General features: G+C 38.3%; 1 protein-coding gene across 2 annotated transcripts in view; it reads left to right on the top strand.

The window, feature by feature from the left end:
* Positions 1-22,452, top strand: part of ACVR1 (activin A receptor type 1) — a 128,198-nt gene that overhangs the window by 91,526 nt on the left and 14,220 nt on the right. For both annotated transcript variants that reach the window (XM_012745259.2, XM_076005555.1), the window contains exons 5-8: positions 1,187-1,286; positions 4,790-4,936; positions 8,781-9,056; positions 16,208-16,405. In XM_012745259.2, the coding sequence (XP_012600713.1) occupies positions 1,187-1,286; positions 4,790-4,936; positions 8,781-9,056; positions 16,208-16,405 (721 nt within the window). The remainder of the gene's footprint in view (positions 1-1,186; positions 1,287-4,789; positions 4,937-8,780; positions 9,057-16,207; positions 16,406-22,452) is intronic.

Genomic DNA, 22,452 nt, shown 5'->3' with positions numbered 1-22,452 from the left:
GCAAGAGAGAAAATGGTTAGGAGATGTGAAACTCTACTTCATCTGCACTCATTTTCTTGTTGATTATCCCTTTTGTGGTTTGTAAGGGTTCTAAATTTCTTCCGTTGGATGTTCAGCTTTTGGTAATTTTGTCGATCAACAGTACTTCACAGTAGTGCTTAGAGGAAGTGCAAGAATATGAAATTCACAAAAATCAATGTTTTGCTTTAATAGACCAGCTAAAATGTTTTGGAAAGGATGAGATTTGGGGAATCCAACATTACTGCAGTCCTACCTCTGTCATCATGGGCCCAACATTGTTTATTACAGATAGCCCATACCTGATGCCAAAAGACTTCTGCTTCTTGGCTTATGCTGAGAGTAAGAAGGAAAACTTTATGAATGAACTAACTGGGAATCTTTTTGCCAACATAATTCATTTGTAGAAGTTGATTTGGGATACTGGTTTGATATTTTTAATGGACATTTTATTTGTTTTCTTCTCTGATTTATGAGCGATCCATATCAAGAAATAACAAGTAGGTGTTGTTAATTTAGCCACCCTTTTGTTCCTCGTTCACCAAAAAGGAGACCTCCCTGCAGGGAGCCCATCCCTGTCCGAGTGTACCAATTTAATGTCTATGTGGTTATTGGGGTCTTTTCATTACCAACAACATTAGAGTTGTTTGTTCCTTATTCCTAATTTGTTTGTTCCTAATTAGAGTTCCTTAGTTGGTATGGCAACTAAAGTGAATCATTTAATAGATATTTAGTGAGCATAGCAGAATATGGTAAATTATACCCAGCATTGGAGCTGAAAAGAACCCCCCCTCCTCTTCATGTTCCACCTGCTATTCTTTCTACTGCTTCCCTTGTGCTCAGCCATGCTTCTTGGACTTTCCAATTTGCATCTTAAACTTTGCTCTGTCTGCTCAGCTTGTTTCATTATGTATTTCATTCTAAAACTCTGGGTACAAGAAAAGCAATCTTATCCCTCAGGAAAGGGCTATATTAGGGAAAGGGCTGGTTTCTAGTTTTTCTAAGAAATAAAACCAGTCTTTTTCCCCGTGGAGCTTTCCATTGACACTAACGGACCACGTATCCAGGATTGCTACCCTCCATGTGAGTTACAATAGCATGCAGGCTAACACCCCAAACTGGGAGCTACTGCTCAATCGTTTCTTTTTCTCCTTTTCTTAAACCACAGGATTTATTGGATCATTCGTGTACGTCAGGAAGTGGCTCTGGTCTTCCTTTTCTGGTGCAAAGAACAGTGGCTCGCCAGATTACTCTCTTGGAGTGTGTTGGTAATTGTTCTTCCCCTTCCTTTGTGGGTATTATACAATGTTAGTTGTGATCTTAGAAGGAGGATGGAACTTGGAAAATCTCCTTTTTGTTGCCTATTGCTTTTTTTAAAAAACTTGTAAGTTGTGAGGGAGCCGTGTGGTCTCTATGCTCTGTGACTCATATTTGAGCACCTGAACTTGTCGAAGCTCTCATCTAAGGAGTCTATCACTAATTAGTACAGAGAGGGACTAGTCGAAAGCTTTCAGTTGCAAGTGTACCCTTTTAGGATGATGGGAATGCTTGAAAAATGAATTGATATGATTGCTTCTTATTATAGCTGTTAATGACCTAAGGTAAGTAGGCTTTGGGACAATGAAGTTGTTTATTAAAATTCTCAAATCCTTCTCACTCTTCCCTTCCCTTTAAAAATAATTAATGAAGCCAACATTAGTAAAGGTACCTTTATAACTCCTTTATTTAAACAGGAGCTACCTACGTTTCTCTATGACCTGTCATATTTTTGCCATATATGAACATATGTATATGTAGAGATAATCATGATATGTATATGATTTGTGTCCCTTGTCAGTTTTAAGCTCACATACATCTCATGAACACATTATAAGCATCTTAAAAGATTAGGTGTTATAATAGTCCACTGAATGATAGTTTTACCATAACTACTGCAGACATTGCTTCTTTCTTTTGAGTTCTCAGAATAAATTCCCAGGAATGAGGAGTTCCTGGGTCAAAATTTGTGAATTTTTAATGGCTTGTTTGATATACTACTGCTGAATTGCTCTCCAGGAAGATAGTGTAAAGTTGCAGTTTTGAAAGTCCTGATCTTTATTAGTTTTACTTTTATGTGACAAGTATTTGCAAAGTCCCATGATAGTTTCTGCTAATTTCTCCTTCAGATAGCACGCAGGGATGGCTGCAGTAGCCATAATGCGTTGGCTGTATTTCCACACTCTCCTCCTGGTGCTCATGGATTTTTTGGGCTGAGCTTTACACGATGTCTTTTGCTTTTAGGAGGTGACAAGCCATCATAACCTAATTCCACCTCTTGGCTGTTATCCTCCAAGTTTTCTTCTTGTTTTCATGGAAAGAGGGACACCCCCAAACTCGGTAGTAGAAAGGGGAACTGGCGGAGGTAGGACAAGCAGCTGCCGGAAGGCACACAAGCAACCAGCAGGGGCTTGTTGCCTCTCCTCTAGGTCTGGGGCTACTGCCACCGTGACTGTTTCCCTCCTTCTTGCTTCTCCTCCACAGCAGATTGTGAATAGAGAAAATAAAGTTGGAAAAGCCTCAAATGTGCTCATTCTGTACAACCATCCTATCGTATCAACCATAATAGTGTCCTGTTTGATTATGAACGACGGTATTTGGGTAGCGGCAGGAAGGTCGAGAGGGGTACATCCAGCTTCCCCTTTCCTGCCCTCTCCTCCTTCCCCTTCCCCCCTCCCCTTCCCTCCCACACCACTCACCATTCACAAAGCAGTGCGCTGTCACAAGACCAGTCCTGTAGATTTCCTTCAGCATTTTTTGGAATAACATAACTACAGTTATTACATTTTGTTGAGTTGGCACTAAGGACTTTAATAAAGTCAATGCCTTTTCAGGAGCTTGTGGTTAGTGCGTTTATGTGGTGCAGGTTCAAATAAAAATCTATGTGATCAACTGCATGGATAGCATGTTATCACTTTTGGTTGAGAAACATGGGGAGTTGGACTAGGTGAGTGATATCCAGATGATGATCAGTGAAAACACAAATTTCAGGTGCTTTAGAGATCTTTGTGTGGCTCCCTGGCCAGGCTTTTGGGAAGCTCTTTTGTTTTAGTGGCTTCTGCGTAATATTGCATTTGCAAAAAAGCATTTGAAAGCCATTGGAAAAGATTTCATTTATAATTCGATTTGTCTGCCTTGCCATCCGTCCATCTTCCACTTTCTTTCTTTCTTCCTTTTTTTTTTTTTAAAAAGATTTGTGGTAACTTTATGTCCATAGTTCCCTGGGAACTTTTCTCTCTTTCATAATGAGAAAATGAGGACAAAGGGAAAATAAAGATGCAAAATGGAACCAAAGACAGGAAAAGATTACCATATTATTTTTCTAGTAGTTGGCTTTGTAGTGTCTTATCAGTAGCCCTCATCTTGAGCTACCAATGCTGGACAAGTGCTATGATTATTAAAAAGAATCCTGCCTTAAGTAGTATTCGTGTGACTCGACAGTGGCCCACGAGGAGCACTTACTGGCCACATTTAACATCCTTTTGGATTAGTCATTGGTATTTATTTAATCGGGACATTGTTTCTTGTCAGGGAATCTAGATTTAGTGGTTCTGATTATGTTTCCGGTGTGTCGCACGTACAGACAGACCCGCTTCCCTCTCCGTGTTTGCATTTGCACTGGCTCAGTGTTCCAGCAAAGAGCTGTGTTCCTGTGTGTGCAGGTGGTGCCGCAGCTGCTCGTTAGGAGCTGCGTGATCCCAGCAGCCACTTGCCTGGGTAGAAAGCCCCACTGCCCTGCAAGTTGTATCTCCTGCTGCACTGTTATCTCCGCTGATTATACCCCTTCTTGATGCCCTTAGTCTCATGATAATTACCTCCTCCTCCCAGCCTCCCTGATCATCCCTACCTATAATTAAAGAAAAGAATGGAAGAGGGAGGATGCAGTTGACAAGCTGACAAGCGTGTTGACGCTGCACAAAGAGGCCATGCACCAAACAGATCAGATCACAACTAAAGGCACCACATTTCTCAAAACGTGGTGGACTTTTAATTGTAGCCCCTTTGTGGCATCACAGAGCCTGTCTGACAAAGACCCATGACCAATGTCAGAAATCAGAACTGCTCTGGGATTATGTGTTTAAGACTTTGCAAATCCTCTTTTGAACCATGTCTTCTGCCAAGAAATCCTTTAGGGATGGCAGTGGCTGCTTGTCTGTCTCCTGTACTGCATTGTGTTTTGTTTTTGTTTTTTAATCCTCAGAACTCACATCTTAAACTTAATCGTCTCCTTTATGGGAAAAAAAATACATATGTAAATTCACAAATGTGGACAGTTTAGGAAATGCCCATGTTGATCCCGTATGAAGGGAAGGAGATGGTGACGCTGTTCAATTGAGTGACATGACATACTTTTTTTGACTTTCAGCACCAAATTGATGTCTGATCAGTACCATTTTCTAAATTTTACCTTCGTGTGTTTTTAAAAGTCATATACATTTTATGCCTTTCAGTGGAGGAATTTAAACGTAAACAGAATAATTAGTAGCTAATTATACGATGCAGATACAGAAGGTGGTTTGATTTGTTGTCACACTGGGTGGGATAGGAGGGGCAGTTTCCACCTTATTTTTGTATATCTTTACAGGCAAAAAGTTGTGATATTTATATCTCCGAACTGAGTTTCTCCTGTAAGCAATGGGAGGGATTAAGAGTTGCAGTCGCTAAGTTTATTGGCGGGCTGGCTGCCTCTTTATGTGCCTAGTGTTCAGTGTCACCTGTGCTTTGCTCTCCACAGGGAAAGGCAGGTATGGTGAGGTGTGGAGAGGCAGTTGGCAAGGAGAAAATGTTGCCGTGAAGATCTTCTCCTCCCGGGATGAGAAGTCATGGTTCAGGGAAACAGAATTGTACAACACTGTGATGCTGAGGCATGAAAATATCTTAGGTAAGTACAAGGATAATCCCCTCGTTAATTGTAGCTAGATAGAAATACTTGCCTGCCTTTGCCCTCTCTGTTTTGGTGCCTGTGAATTTGAGAATCCCTCCCGAAAAGCAATATAGGGATTTATATACAGCATTTATATACAGTTTAATTTTCCTTTAACACCAATTTCTTGTTTAAATCTGCAAATAAGCTTTAAGATTCTCTGGATGATGAAAAGGAAATCCGTCACTGCTAATTCTTCTCCCTACATCTGCAGATCGTTATTTAAACAACAAAAATTTGCCCTATATTGTTCACTTCAAGGCTTCATTGGTTGTTCTACTTACCCCACCCTTTTTGAATATTTATTACTTGAATCAAACTAAGAAAGATCTTTGGACTATTTCCTAGAGATTCACAGCTCCCAGGGATATCGTAATTAAATGCATATTCCCTCAAACTAGGCATCATTTTTAAAGCCCAGATTTACAGAGGGATTCAGCATACATTTTAATTTGGAAGCTAAAGCTTAGCAACATTTGTGAAATATGTAAAGTGCCCGCCGCAGTACAGCTATGGCAGTATAAAGGGTGAGCGTACTCCGTGGGCCTATTGACTTCTATATTTTTGAAAAGTTTTTCTAAATGTGTTTATATTAATACATGTCTGAGGAAGGCTGCCTAGAGTGCTTCTTTAGTAGTGGATATAAGGTCTATATAGTTTTAACTCCGTATAAGACAGGGTTGGCCACTTTTTGGCTATTGGATTAGGTCTGGCTTATAGGAAGGCCATTGCTAGAATTTATTTCTATACCAGTGCTGCCAGTTTAGTATTTAAATCTGAGTTGAGTTGTCTGCAAATAATGGTGGTTTGACAGTTGTCCAAAGCTTTGCTTGAACGGTACGGAGGTAATGTTCCATCTCGGAATTGTTTGAGTTTCTGCTGTTGACTTCTCACTTTCCTTTCCCCCGTGGGCCTTAGCTATCACGCAACCCTCCTCACCTCTCTGTCAGCTCCCCCTTCCAATCCATCTCTCCATACCAAGTTGTCTTCTGCTGGGGACCAGAGATAATTCTGCTCAAGGTGTCTTTGATGGCTCCCAAGTTGCCTGCAACATTTGTGACTGGCATTCAAGACTCCATATTTTGGGGCTCCAGGAGTCTCTTAACCTTCACCTACAGATATGCCCATATTCAGCTACTATCAGTGTTTGCCACTCCTTGGGATCATCACAGACATTTAGGCCTCTGTGCCCATGTTCATGTGGCTCTCCAACTGTCCCTATTCCCTTCCCACCCTGCCACTCCCCCTTCCTCCATCACAACATCTCAGCCCTATTCCATTTCCCCCCAGTGGGACTGACTGTGCTTCTCTGCACTCCCTCACTTCGCACTGCTTCCGTAACTCTTGTCACATGCCGCCTGCGTCTCACCTTGGTGTCTGTGTGTAACACAGCAATGACAGCAATGACAACAGCACAGTTGATAATGGACAGTACTAGGCAGTAACCACTGCTTTAAGTGCTTTCTGTGCATGTTCCCCTTTACTTTCCACCATCACCCTAAGAGGGTAGGTGCCTTTATATTCCCAGTTTTAACTGATGAGGTCACTGACACTCAGAGAGGTTAAATAGTGGAGGTGGGAATTGCACCAGGCAGTCTGACCCTCAGCCTCAGTTCTGCACTCAAAACACAAACATCCCATAAAAGTGCCCTCGCCTTGTGAAGCAAACATAGGTACATTAATTCACACTTGAGAGAGAAACAGTGAAAACAAATCTTGCTTATTTAAAAGTCATTTTTTCCTAACGGTCGAGAGCATAATTAACAGGACAAAGATCCTTCTCCGAGACTTAGGTGGCTTAGAGAAGGCGAGAGAACAAAAATTTACTTTTTCATTATTTATTTATTTAATTGGAAGCTTCACTTCCTTTTGGGGGAGGAACTACACAAATATACAGCAGTAATTTAATTTATCTTGAGTGGTGCTTTTATATTTGGGGGCATTTATTTTTGAGAAAATCATTTGGTTTAAATTGTTAAAGCAGGAATGTCTTCTTATTAAGAATAACTAATTCTTCCTATTATGGCCAGCTAAGGCCTCCAGGAGAAGCAACTGTAGGGGGACAAAGACAGACTGGAGACCAGGGGAGGCGTGGGGCACTCAGGGCTGGCCATAGGAACTGGCTGAGAAGAAGAGAGAGAAAGAGGTAGGGGGAATAGGTGCTGAAGTGTTACTCAGTTCACTCTTCAGATGTCCCATAGGTGTGATGTCAAATTAGTTTTCTCTGAGTAGAAGTCAACTAGTTTGGAGTACTGTGGTAGATGGTAAGGGACTGGGTTCTAGAGCCAGACCTGCAGGGACCATAACTGACCTAAATGTCAACGATGTGATCTGCCTGTTTCAAGTAGTCATTGGAGGATTGCATATAACGTGTCAGGCACATAGGTGGTACTCAGTAATAATTAGCTGCCTCTGTCATTGTGGTTGTCGATGATGATGATAAAACAGAGGACCTTTTTTGGCTCACGGAGCATTCCTGTGCAAGGTCTCAGAACAGCTGGCACTAAATTTGGAGTTGCTAGCAACTTAATAGCTGTGTGATCCTTGGCATCTCCCAGGAGCAACTTTATTATCTGTAAAATGAGTATAATGATGTCTTATCTTGCAGGCTTGTTGAGAAAAATCTCATGAGAAAATGTGAAAGTGACATAAATTTTATATAAAGCACTATGCAAGTGTGAGGCATTTTTATGTATTTTCTTTTACATTTTCACAAGTCATTTAATTCTTCCTCAAGCCATATCTGTCCTTTTTTTAAAAAAAGTTTTCTTCTCGTTCTAAGCCCCAAACTTCACTGTCCATTGCATGGTTCACATATGTGGGAACATTGCTAGCAGGCACCTGGGTAACGGTGAAGGGAGGCACACATCATTTATCTCATAGCATAGGGAGTGCCTCTAACTTCTAGAGCTCTTCCATTCTGCTCAAAAGTTCTCTCCAAATGTCTAGAAAAATCACTTCCTACCTCTTTATCCGCATTTGTCAATGTTTTAACTTCTCTTCAGGACCAGTTTAGTTGTCACTTCCTGATGGAAGCCTATTATAACATCTAGTCTGAATTATGATGATTCCCTACTCTGGGCCCATGTTGCTCTTTGCAAATATATATTATAGTACTTTTCACATTTTATTGTAATTCTTGCCTTTTTCCATCTGTCTTCTTTTCTAGCCAACAAACACTATCATCTTGGTTTTTCTGAGTGACTGACAAAGAGCATCATGAATGCTCATTATATTTGATTGGTTCCTTTTTTTATTTGATGAATTAGTCAATCGTTTACCATAAACTCACCGGTTTTATTTTACATCTGAGCAGACATAGGCCAGGGAGTCTAATTGAGTTGACCTGTAATACACAGGAAGTCACAGGCAGTCAGGAGGAGAATCCAGGTATCTAGGTTTTGGGTTTGGTGTTCTCTTAGGATGATTGATGAATGATCTGTGCTGGAAACATCAACAGGATGAAGAATTTGGCACTTTCATTATGGGTAAGCACAAAGATATTGCTGTCTGAATCTTAATGCAATGTAAAATATTTTTTAAAAGGATTACTTAACAATGGAAATGAATATGAAAATTTTCTATTTATTAGCCGTGCCCTTTTAAGAGATGAATACTGCTATTTTTCTCTGTTGATGCTTTCTGTAAACCTCTTCTTTTGACAGTGAACCAATTATTATAGGTGTTCAATTATTTTTTTTTATATAGGTGATGTTTACTGTATAGGTCACCATTTCTAAATACTATAAGGTATAGTATAGAATTTTTACATGTGTATTAATTTTGTTCTTGCTCTCTCCAGGTTTCATTGCTTCAGATATGACATCAAGACACTCCAGTACCCAGTTGTGGTTAATTACACACTATCATGAAATGGGATCGTTGTACGACTATCTTCAGCTTACTACTCTGGATACAGTTAGCTGCCTTCGAATAGTGCTGTCCATAGCTAGTGGTCTTGCACATTTGCACATAGAGATATTTGGGACCCAAGGGAAACCAGCCATTGCCCATCGAGATTTAAAGAGCAAAAATATCCTGGTTAAGAAGAATGGACAGTGCTGCATAGCAGATTTGGGTAAGTTTTGGGGGAAAAAAAATACTTTTTTATGACCAATTTTACTTCTTTTGTCCTCCAGTGTTCAGCTGAGTTGCATCTCTTTTTCCCTCCTAACATATTGTTAGGAAAAATTTCAAACATGCAGACAAGTTGAAAGAAGTTTACAATGAATAAAACTACACACCCACCAACTCAATTCTCCCATTAACATTTTACTAATGCAGCATTTTATATTTATTGTTTATCCATTTTTTCATCCCCCATCCACTCAGTCCATCTTAATCTTTGATACACTTCAAAGTAAATTGCAGACAGAAGAACCCTTCCTTCTAACAATTTCAGCATGCACATTACTATGTCATTAACTAGAGTGTATCATTTTTTTTAAGTAAAATTTACATACTGTGAAAAACACAAATCGTAAGCACATTTTCAGAGTTTTGACAAATGCTGTAAAACTCACATCCTTATCAAGGTACGGATTTTCCCATTACCCTAAAAAGTCACCTGAGGCCCATTCAGTAGGTGCCTGCCACACCATACCTCTGAGATAACCAGTATTTGTTGCATTCTGACTACACAAGCCTTCACAGGAAGTAGGTGCACAATTAGATATTCTATGGAATAAGTTTGTCTAAAAAGTGTTTTCTAAAACCATTCTGCTATCCCCAAGATAAAATTCTCAAATTGAGAAAAAGGAAAATAATTCCCAAACCGATTTACCCTTTGCCCTACTGGGATATCTCATTTTTACGGTGTTAGGGTAATGCTCAGTGTAGCTTTAATAGCATTATAAATAAGATTGTTTTTATTTATACTGGTATTTTTATATAAAACCATCTTCATCCTAGACTCCTAGAATATTGGCTGAATAATTGTGCTAATGAGAACTGAATTGCAATAACCATATTCATTCCAGGGGACTATTGAGAGACCTTAAGCTACTTCACTAAAAAATGGTTTATATTATATTATCACAGTTATTGTCAGACTGATAAAGGCACAGATAAAAATAGCTTTAATTGTATAAATAATGAAGTTTATTTTTGTTTGTTTTTAAACACAATAGACTTGACATGTCAGGAAAATTTACTTTCTTTGAATCCCTTTAAAGTCTGCTTTTAGGTTGAGAAATTATTTTACAATGTTTCCTAAGTATAAGAAGAAAAAAATATTTAGGGTAAGCATTTAAAGAGCCTGGCCTTACAGTTTTTTGCAGGCAGTTTTAGTTGTCGTATAGAACTGTGGTCCCCAACCCGTGGGCCATGGACTGGTACCAGTCCCTGGCTTGTCAGGAACTGGGCCGCACAGCAGGAGGTGAGTAGCGGGTGAGAGAGGGAAGTTTCATCTGTATTTGCAGCTGCTCCCCATCACTGGCATCACCGCCTGAGCTCTGCTCCCTCCTGTCAGATCATTGGTGGCATTAGATTCTCATAGCAGTGTAAACTGCCCATGCGAGGGATCTAGGTTGCACGCTCCTTATGAGAATCTAAAGCCTGATGATCTGAGGTGGAGCCGAGGCGGTGATGCTAGTGCTGGGGAGCGGCTGCAAATACAGATTACCATTAGCAGAGAGGTTTGATAGCACAGAGACCATAATAAGTCAATTGTTGCAAACTCGCATCAAAATCCTATCAGTGAGTGGCAAGTGACAATTAAGCTGCATCTGGTGGCAGGCTTTAAGTCAGAATCTGACACTTGTTTTACTCTGTGTGTGGCCCGCCCATTATTTTATTTACCACTTCTGTCCGTGCCGCTTTCCCACACTGCACACCTGTCTCAGTCACAGTTTTATAAGCCCATGAGCTAACCTTGCAAAAATGAGTAAAAAACAAACGTTGCTGGAGAGCTTCTTTGAAAAGGGAGAAAGACCTAAAGACAGCAGAAGACTCTAAGACTGCCAACAAAATGAAAGCTACATTTAAAAGAAAATACCAAGAGTCCTGGTTAAATTACAGGTTCTTTGCAACAGGTGACTCACATTCTCCAAGCCTGCTTTGTATAATATATGGTGACCAGCTATCCAGGGAAACCATGAAACCTTCAAAACTGCTTCACCACATGGAGACCAGGCACCCTGCATTAAAAGACAAGCCTTTGGAGTTTCAAAAGAAAAAAAACGTGAACACAAAGAACAACGGAAATTATTGAAGGCCACCACTTAAAGAAATGGATTTGCATGGAGAGCATCATTCTTAGTGGCTAACTGCATTGCTAAAGCTCAGAAGTCCATTGCCATTGGTGAAGAGTTGATCCTGCCTTCTGCTAAGGACATTTGCTATGAATTTTTAGGAGAGGCTGCAGTTCAAAAGGTGGCACGTGTTCCTTTTTTAGCTACCACCATAACTAGGCGAATTGATGAAATAGAGAATATGGAGGCATAGTTGTTAGAGAGGATTAATGAGTCACCGTGGTACTCAATCCAGGTTGACAGTCTACTGATGTTGAGGACAAGGCAACAATTCTTGTTTTTGTGCGATATATTTTTCAGGAGGATGTGCATGAGGATATGTTATGTGCACTTTTATTGCCAACCAACACCATAGTTGCAGAACTATGCAAGACTTTGAATGATTACATACCAGGAAAACTGAATTGGTCATTTTGTGTCGGTATATGCTTGGATGGAGTGGCTGCCATGACTGGACGGCTTTCTGGTTTCGCTACTCAGGTTAAGGAGGTTGCTTCTGAATGTGAGTCTACGCACTGTGTCATCCATAGAGAAATGCTGGCTCGCCAAATAATGTCACCTGAACTAAACAATGTTTTGCAGGATGTGATTAAAATTATCAACCACTCTGACAGCGCTTTATTGAAAGAAAAAAAAAATTATCAACCACATTAAAGTACATGCCCTTAACTCAGTCTGTTCTTGCAGAGCACATACCTTTTCTCTTATGCACAGAAATAGTTACCAGAGCTCCTACTGAGATTTCTTTTAGAAAAGCAATTACCACTGGCAGCACATTTTGGTGACACAGGATGGGTCACAAAACTTGCTTACTTGTGTGACATATTCAACCTGTTCAACAAACTCAATCTGTCACTTCAGGGTAGAACGACAATTGTGTTCAAGTCGGCAGATAAAGTGGCTGCATTCAAAGCCAAACTGGAATTATGGGGGCGACGAGTGAACATTGGGATTTTTGACATGTTTTAAACATTAGCAGAGATTTTGAAAGAGACTGAGCCAGAATCTACTTTCTCACATCTGGCACATGATCACCTATCTCGACTTTCAAAGGAGTTTGACCATTACATCCCAATCACAAAAGACCCCTGAACTGGGAAGGAATGGATCTGTGACCCATTTGCAAATAAGCCAGATGAATGAATCAACTTCGTTTGTGCTAGAAGAGGATCAACTGCTTGAGATGGCAAGTGAAAGTAAAAGTATGTTTGAGACAACTTCAGATCTCCATACGTTCTAGATTCAAGTCAAGGCAGAATATCCCGGGATTGCCACAAAAGCACTGAAAAGCCTGCTTCCATTTCCAACATTCTATCTTTGTGAAGCAGGGTTTTGTGCAGTGATGGCAACCAGAACGAGATTACGGGGTAGACTGGATGTAAACAACACACTTTGGGTGTCACCGTCTCCAATTGCCTCCAGATGAGACCGTCTAGTTGTAGGAAAACTAGCTCAGGGCTCCCACTGATTCTGTATCACAGTGAATTGTATAATTATTTCATTATATATTACAATTTAAGAATAATAGAAATATATTTCTATTTATTCTATCTATATATTTATAGAAATGTAAATTTCTATAAATATATATTTATAGAAATATATTTCTATTCTATCTATAATAGAAATATATTTCTAGCACAATAAATCTAATATGCTAGAATCATCCAGAAATCATGTGTGTGTACCCCCACACCCAGCCCCTATCCCCCTGAACTCCCCAGTCCTTAGAAAAATTTTCTTGCATGAAACCAGTCCTTTGTGCCAAAAAGGTTGGGAACCACTGGTGTAGATGACTTTTATGGTTTATTCCATGGCTTTTAGAGCCAGGGTGATTTGAGTTTGAATTCTGTCTTTCCCAGTTATTCACCCTATATTTTTGTGCAAGTCTATTTACCTGTTCACATAGCTATTTATTTACCTGGCCCAAGTGCTGACACTGCTTACACTCGGTGAGATGGACAGGGGGGCCTTAGCCAAGAGACTCCAGTGTTTGACGCCGAGCCCTGTATTTCTGCATTGTTTGAAACTTTCTTAACAGTGTGATCATATATTACTTGTGTAACTAAAAAGCAATTAAAACCACCTCACAGGACTCAGATAAAATTAAGAAGTTATTCTAAATGCCTAGAAAATAATGAGGATTCAAATGGTAGTTGCTGTTTTAATCCAGTGATCTGGGAAGGGTGGGCAAGTAGAGGCAGCTCTTGGCTTTGGTTTTTGGGACTTGGTGGGGAGGGAGTGTGGGGAGTTTTGCAGTAAGTCCAGCCAATTAATTCTTCAACTACATTGTGGCTTGCAGCCTTCTAATTAGGTACATAGGTTGGTGTAAAAATCTGTATTAGGGAATCATTATTCAGGGTATGATAGATACCATACTACAGAAAATAGCTTCTGTAAGACCATAATTTGTATATAATTTTTCACTTTATACCTAGTAATGAAGCATCTATCATTAGAAATAGTGTTCTATTATTAGTACTGCAAAAAGACCAGTATACTATTTATTTTTCAACTTTTTATTGTAACAATTCAAACATACAGAGAGTTGAAAGACCATTATAACAATCACTTAAATCCTCAACACCTAGATTCAAAAACAGTTGAAACTTTGCCATATTTGCTTCATCTATATGTAGTTGTGTGTATGTTTTTGCTAGCACATCTGAAGATAAAGTGTTACAGAGATCACATTTTATTCCTCAATACTTAAAAATTTATGCCCTAAAAATACTTCAAAATGCATCTCCTGTATAATTTCAGTTTATAACACCTAAAAATTATTGGTAATTCTCTAGCATCATTTCATATTCATTTTTAGGTGTTTCCGGTTTTTTCAAACAAGAATTCAGTCAAGGCTCACATACTGCATTTGGTTGTTTTGTCTCTTTAATGTCATAATTATCTATTACTAGGAAACAAATTACTTGTCAAATTGAGCACTTTAAAACAATGCATATGTATTATCTCATATCATCCCTTGAAAGTCTAGAATCTTGGAATGGCTTAGCAGTGTGGTTCTGATTCAGGGTCTCAGGGAAGATGCAGTCAAGCTGTTGGTCAGGGCTGCAGTTATCTGAAGTCTTGACCGGGGCCAGAGGGTACAGTGCCATGAAGGCATCCTCACATGGCTGGCAGCAGGCCTCAGTTCCTTGCCCCGTGGATCTCTGCACAGGGCCATCTTCATAACATGGCGAGTGAGCGGAGAGAGAACAAACAGGAAGCCTTTCATACTTTTATAATGCCTTTATGACCTAATTGTGAAGACACACACTGCTACTTCTGCCATATTCTATTCGATACACTAAAAGGATGAGGAATTATGCTTCGTTCACCTCTTGAAGGAAGAAGCTTCAAAGAACTTTGGACATATTTTAAAGCTACCAGAGAAGTATCTCCATGTTCTGTTTCATGGAGATATTTTGATATTTTCAGATATTTTGACTCCTTGGTTCTGGAAATGGTGGAAGGGCATACAGTAGGTCCCCCCTTATTCACAGGGGATATATGTTCCAATACTCCCAGCAGATGCTTGAAACCGCAGATAGTACTGGATTCTAAATATATTTATACTATATTTTTCCCTCTGAAAATTGACCAAGGGCTTGAAAAAAATATATATGTACTATATTTTTTCCTTTACATACATACAGGATAAAGTTTTATTTATAAAGTAGGCACAGTAAGAGATTAACAACAATAACAAATAATACAACAGAACCCTTATAACAATAATAAGCTGTAATAAAAGTTATGTGTATGTGTTTGTGTGCATGTATACTCTCCTCTCTTTCTCTCCCCCTCCCTCAGAATATCTCATTATACTATACTCACCTATTTTCAGACTGCAGTTGACATGGGTAACTGAAACCCGGGATAATGGGGGACTGCTGTATATGATTTGGGAGACATTCACAGTGTCCATAAAATTCAGTCTTGGGGTTGTTGATGAAAACAGGGCGAGGAAGAACCTGGCTGCCTTAGCCGAATGCAGCTGCCAGTACCGTGCTAATTGTTAAGGATGAGATGATGTGTGCCAGCTCCCTGACATCATATGGAGTCATCATCTCACACAGTCAGAGCCACGGGGTGGGAGAAGCATTCTCTATAGATGGCTTGAGAGATCCCCAAGGGAGCTTAGGATTGCCAAGGTTTACAGGACCTGCTTGCTCCAATTTGGCACTTTTCATTACATTGAGTGTTACAGTAATCATTTTCAGTTGGTCTGCATGTGCATCAGTAAATAATTTCATCCTCCGATAAAGCATGCATGTATTTGTCTATTCCCACTGGCCAGTGAGGAAGGCCAGGTCTCCCTAATAGGCTAAGGGATTCTAAAATGAGGCACAGTTTAAGAAAGCATTTCAAAGCCATTTAACCTGAGAATTGTGCTTTCAGTTGAGGTCCAGTTTAATGCTCTCTGTTCTCATGATTCTAGAGAAAGGCCTGTGGGTTTGGTCAGTGTTATTGCTCAGATAAGCAGCACTTCCTTTAGGGATAAAACAGTGCTTATAGCAGTCTGCCCTTTATGTAGTGGTAAATTACTTCAAATGCTTTGTCTCACACTGTTCAGAATTTGTGTTTGGAGACTAGTGGGAGCAGTGGTGGAGTTTGAGAGATTAATTTGCTTCTTGTTAAGCCACTTTGAGGCTCACAGTTAACATGTGAGGCTGTTTTCCTGTGGACTTCAAACACTGGCCTCATGTTGGTTTAGTACATTGGTCTGCCATCTACCCAAAACTTTTTATCTCTTAGAGATTTGTATGTTAACCTAATAGCCTCAGAATATTTCTGGCACTGGTCCTTTTTCCTGTTCTCACTCCAGAAGTCATCAAAGGGCACTCCATGGATTATTATGCAACAATGACCATGGGTACCACAAGAGGGCGCTTTCGATTGGGGTTGGTTAAAAAAGCCTTCAGCAGCCCCTTATGAGAAAGGAAGTGAGCTGATTACCCTGTTATCTTCTTCCTTTTAGGCCTGGCAGTCATGCATTCCCAGAGCACCAACCAACTTGACGTGGGCAACAACCCCCGTGTGGGCACCAAGCGCTACATGGCCCCTGAAGTTCTAGATGAAACCATCCAGGTGGATTGTTTTGATTCTTACAAGAGGGTCGATATTTGGGCCTTCGGACTTGTTTTGTGGGAAGTGGCCAGGCGGATGGTGAGCAATGGTAGGTGTCTGATCTAATATAATATTGTCTTTGTCCACGTTCTCTTGATCCTGATACTTTTAAAAGGGCAAAGGGGAATATTGAAGCCCACATTGTTCCTTGAATCATACTTGTCAAGTTATAGACATGTATATTTGACTTACAGCTGGTAGGTGGAGTATAATGGCTTTTATGTATGAAATACACAATAGCAAACGATGGTTGAAAAATAATATTTCTGGAAGAGAATAGCCATTCCTTGAATTTTTTTTTTTTTGAGGATTGGTCCATATTTCTTTTTTAATAATTTTTTATTGATATAATTGTACACATTTATGGGGTGCATGTGATATTTCGACATGTGTATACAATGTGTAGTGATCAAATCAAAGCATTTAGGGTACCCATCACCACAAACATTTATCATTTCTTGGTGTTGGGAACATTTCAAATCTTCTAGCTATTTAGAATTATATAATATGTTGTTAACTGTATTCACCCTACTGTGCTATTGGACACTAGAGCTTATTCTATCTAACTGTATGTTTGTACCTATTAACCAATCTGTCTTCATCCCCCACTACCCTTCCCAGCCTCTGGTAACTATCATTCCACTCTCTGCTTCCATGAGATCAACTATTTTAGCTTCCACATATGAGTGAGAACAAGTGATATTTGTCTTTCTGTGCCTGGTTTATTTCACTTAACATAATGACCTCCAGTTCCATCCACATTGCTGCACATGATAGGATTTCATTCTTCCTTATGGCTGAATAATATTCCATTGTGTATATACCACCTTTTCTTTATCCATTCATCTGTAGATGGTCACTTAGGTTGATTCTATATCTCGGTTATTGTGAATAGGGCTATGACACCATGGAGGTGCAGGTATCCCTTTGATGATGCACTGATTTCCTTTCCTTTGGATAAATACCCAGTAGTGGGATTGCTGGATGGCAAGGTAGTTCTATTTTTAGTTTTTTGAGAAACCTTCATACTGTTTCCCAGTATGGCTGTACCAATTTACATTCCCACTAATAGTGTATAAGAATTCCCTTTCCTTCACATCCTTGCCAGCATTTATTATTATTTATCTTTTTTATAATGGTCATTCTAATTGGGATAAGATGATATCTCATTGTGGTTTTGGTTTGTATTTCCCTGAGGATCAATGATATTGAGAATTTTTTTTTCATATATCTGTCACCGTTTGTATGTCTTTGAAAAATATGTATTCAGATCCTTTGCCTATCTTTTTAAATTACAATGTGGTATTAATAAATTCATTATTGCTACAACATGCTCCTTTCCCCTTTTAATATAAAGATTTTATATTCCTACCCAATGATAAGACTTTCAGTGTCTCTCGTGGGAGAAGCATATTACCCTGTCCCATTGACATTGAGCTTGGTCATGTGTTCTTTTTTGACCAATGGAAGGTGAGTACATGTGTCACAGCATTTTCTGAAGAAATCTTTCAGAATTATTGCATGGTTCTGCCATTATCTTTCATAGGAACAACATGTCCTAGATAGTTATTACTTCTTAGTCTGGATTCTGGAATAAAATTTCTTTGAGCAATGCTGGCATCTGTCCACAACCATGAATATCTATTATGAATGAGAAGTAAGTGGTTGTTGTTTTAAGCCACTGAGATTTTGAGTTGCTTGTTACCATAAATAGCAGAAAAAAATGTGTAAACACTCATTGCATGGGTGTGACATGAGTAATTTCATATATCAGTAAAACTTTTGTTTAGGAAAAAAACTTTATACATTTTTTTTGATCTTTGCCCGCTTTGGATTGAAACTGTTTGAGGTTTTTTGCTATTGAGTTGTTTGAGTTCCTTATATATCCTCAATTAGCCTCTTGTCAGATGAATAGTTTGCAAATATTTTCTTGATTCTAAAGGTTGTCTTGTTAATGGTTATTGTTTTCTTTGCTATGTAGAATTTTTTTTCTGGAATATTATGGGGGTACAAATGTTTAGGTTATATACATTGCCTTTGCACCACCAGAGTTAGAGCTACAGGCATGCCCATCCCCCAGACAGTGTGCACCATACCCATTAGGTATGAATATGCCCCTCTCCTCCTCCCCTAGAAGTTTTTAGTTAATATAGTCCCATTTGTCTATTTTTATTTTTGTTGTTTGTGCTTTAGAAGTCTTAGCCATAGAATCTTTGTTTAGAACAATGTCCTGGAGTATTCACCCTGTGTTTTCTTCTAGTAGTTATATAGTTTCAGCTCTCATGTTTAAGTCTTTAATACATTTTGAGTTGATTTTTATATGCGGTAAGAGATAGGGTTCTAGTTTCATTCTTCTGCATATGGATATCCAATTTTCCCAGCATTATTTATTGAAGATGATGTCCCTTCCCCAATTTATATTCCTGGTGCCTTTATTGACAATCACTTGGCTGTGACTACATGGATTTATTTCTTGGGTTCTCTATTGTGATCCATTCGTGTAATGTGTGTGTCTGTTTTTATACCCATACCATGCTGCTTTGGTTACGATAGCTTTATAATATGTTTTGAAGTCAGGTAGTGTTGTGCCTCTAGCTTTGTTCTTTTTGCTCAGTATTGCTATGACTATTTGGAGTCTTATGATTTCAAACAAATTTTAGGATTGTTTTCTCTATTTCTCTAAAGAATGTTATTGGTATTTTGATAGGGATTGTGTTGAATCTATAGATTGCTTTGAGTAGTATGGTCATCTTAACAGTATTACTTCTTCCAATCCATGAGTATGAGATGTCTTTCCATTTGTTGGTATTCTCTAAAATTTCTTTCATCAGTGTTTTATAGTTTTACTTGTAGAGGTCTTTCACCTCCTTGGTTAAATTTATTCCTAGGTATATCATCATTATTATTTTTTGCAGCTATCCTAAATGGGATTGCTTTCTTGATTTTTTTCCAGCTAGTTTCTTACTGGTGTATAAGAACGCTACTGATTTTTGTATCTTGCAACTCTATTGAATTTTTTTTATCAGTTCTAAGAGTTTTTTTGGTGGAGTCCTTGGGATTTTCTAGGTAGAAGATTATGTCATCTGCAAAGAGGGAAATTTTGACTTCCTGTTTCCTAATTTGGATGCCTTTTATTTTTCTTGCTAGATTGCTCTGGGTAGGACTTGCAGTACTATGTTGAATAAGAGTGGTAAAAATGGGAATTCTTGTCTTGTTCCAATTCTTAGAGGAAAGGCTTTTAGCTTTTTCCCATTCAGGATAATGTTTATTGTTGGTTTGTCAAATGTGGCTTTCATTATGCTGAATTATGTACCTTACATGTCTAATTTGTTGAGAGTTTTTCTCATGAAGTGATGTTGAATTTTATCAAATGATTTTCTGTATCTATTGAGATGATTATGTTTTTTGTTTTTCATTCTGTTGATGGATATATCACATTTATTGATTTGCATATGTTGAACCATCTTTGCATCCTATGGGATAAATCTCACCTGAACATGGTGTATTATCTTTTTCATGTGTTGTTGGTTTTGATTTGCTAGTATTTTGTTAAGAATTTTTTCATCTATGTTCATCAGGGATATTGGCCTATAGTTTTCTTTTTTTGTTGTATCCTTGTCTGGTTTTGGTATCAGGGTAATTGCTGGCCCTGTAGAATGCATTAGGAAGAATTCCCTTCTCTTCAATGGTTTGGAAAGTTTGAGAAGAATTGGTGTTAATTCTTCTTTATTAGGTACAATTTGGCAGTAAAGCCATCTGGTCCTGGGCTTTTCTTTGTTGGAAGACTTTCTGTTAGTGATTCAATGTCATTACTTATTATTTGCCTTTACAAATTGTTTTTTGTTTCTTTCTGGTCCAGTTGTGGTAGGTCATGTGTGGTCAGGAATTTATCTATTTCCTCTAGATTTTCCATTTGTTAAAGGATAATTGTTCATAATAGTCTCTGATGATCCTTTGTATTTTTGTGGTATCAGTTGTAATATCTTCTTTTTTGTTTCTGATTTTATTTACTTGGGTCTTTCTCTTTTTGTCTTGGTTAGTGTAGCTAGTTGTTTATTGATTTTTGTTTATCTTTTAAAAAATCCAACTTTTTCTTTTATTGATTCTTTTTTTTTTGTGGGGGGGATCTCCATTTCATTTAGTTGTGCTCTGATCTGTCTTACTTCTTTCTACTAATTTTGTATTTGGTTTGTTCTTGCTTTTCTAGTTCTTGTTTTTCTAGTGAGGTGCAACATGAGATTGTTTATTTGAAATCATTCTTATTTTTGATATAGGCATTTATTGCTATAAACTTCCATGTTATCATTGCTTTTGCAAATCCCATAGATTTTGGTATGTTGTGTTTCCATTTTCATATTTTCCTCTCAATTTCTTGATTGACCCAATGGTTGTTTAGGAGCATCTTATTTAATTTCCATATATTTGCATAATTTCCAGAGTTCTTGTCATTGATTTCTAGTTTTATTTCATTGTGATTCAAGAAGATACTTGATTAGATTTTAATTTTTTTTCAGTTTGTTGAGACTTGTTTTGTGGCCTAACATATGGTCTGTCCTGGAGAATGTTCCATGTGCTGATGAGAATAATATGTATTTTGCAGCTGTTGGACAAAATGTTCTGTAAATGTTTGTTTGGTCCATTTGGTCTAAAGTACAATTTAAATTCAGTGTTTATTGATTTTCTTTCTAAATGATCTGTCCAATGCTGAGAATGGGGTGTTGAAATCCCCAGTGGTTATTATACTGGATTCTATCTCTCCCTTCAGATCAATAATATTTGCTTTATATATTGGGGTGTTCTAGTATTGAGTGCATATATATTTAGAATCATCATATCCTTTTGCTGACCTGATACCTTTATCATTTTACAGTTGACCCTTGAACAACATGAGTTTGATCTATGTGGGTCCATTTATGCATGGATATTTTTCACCCAAACATGGACTGAAAATACAGTCTTCATGGGATATTAAAACTGTATATATGGAGTGCCAACTTTTCATATATGGGTATATCTACCATCGTGGAAACACATGTGAGTTCATATACAGGTTCCACAGGGATGAGTGAGGGACTTGAGCATGCTTGTATTTTGGTATATACAGTGGATACTGGAACCAATCCCTGCATATACTGAGGAACCTCTGTATAATGATTTTCTTTGTTTCTTTTTTTTTTTATAGTTTTTACTTAAAGTCTGTTTCAGCTGATATTAGTGTATCTACTCCTGCTCCCTTTTGGTTTTCATTTGCATGGAATATCTTTTTTCATTCTTTCACTATCAGTCTATATGCATCTTTACAGGTGAATTGAGTTTCTTGTAGGCAGCATATAGTTGGGTCTTGTTCTATTATCCATTCATCCAGTCTATATCTTTTAAGTGAGAATGTAATCCATTTACTTTCAAAGTTGTTATTGATAGGTGAGGACCTATTCCTGTCTTTTCGTTCATTATTTTCTGGTTGTTTTGTGTATCCTTTGTTCCTTCTTTTATTTTTTATATATGTGGTATAGTAGTTTTCTGTAGTGATAACATTTGAGTCCTTTCTCTTTCTTATTTGCGTGTCTACTCTAGCACTGAGTTTGGTACTGACATGTTTCTATGATGGTAGATATCATTTTGCTTCCAGATATAGGACTCCCTTAAGCATTTTTTGTAGGGCCAATCTAGTGGTGATGAATCCCTCAATTTTTGCTTCTTGGGAAAGGACTTTATTTCTCCTTCACTCATGAAGAATGGCTTTCCTGGGTATAGTATTTTGGGATGGCAGGGTTTTTTTTTTCCCCTCCTTCAGCACTTTGCATATATTATCCCATTCTCTCTTGGCCTATCAGGTTTCCTCTGAGAAATTCACTGTTAGTCTAATGGAGATTACCTTATATGTGACTTGATGATTTTCTCTTGCTGTTTTTAGAATTCTCTCTTTGTCTTTGACTTTTTAACAGTTTGACTATAATGTGCCTTAGAGAAGACCAGTTTGGGTTGAATCTATTTGGGGATCTTTAAGCTTCCTGTATTTGGATTTCTATATCTCTTGCAAGACTTGGGAAGTTTTCAACTTTTATTTTGTTAAATAAGTTTTCTATGCCTTTGCCC

This window comes from Microcebus murinus, chromosome 8, assembly GCF_040939455.1.
Source record: "Microcebus murinus isolate Inina chromosome 8, M.murinus_Inina_mat1.0, whole genome shotgun sequence".
In the NCBI taxonomy this organism is placed as follows: domain Eukaryota; kingdom Metazoa; phylum Chordata; class Mammalia; order Primates; family Cheirogaleidae; genus Microcebus; species Microcebus murinus.
This window is presented reverse-complemented; position numbering and strand designations above follow the sequence as displayed.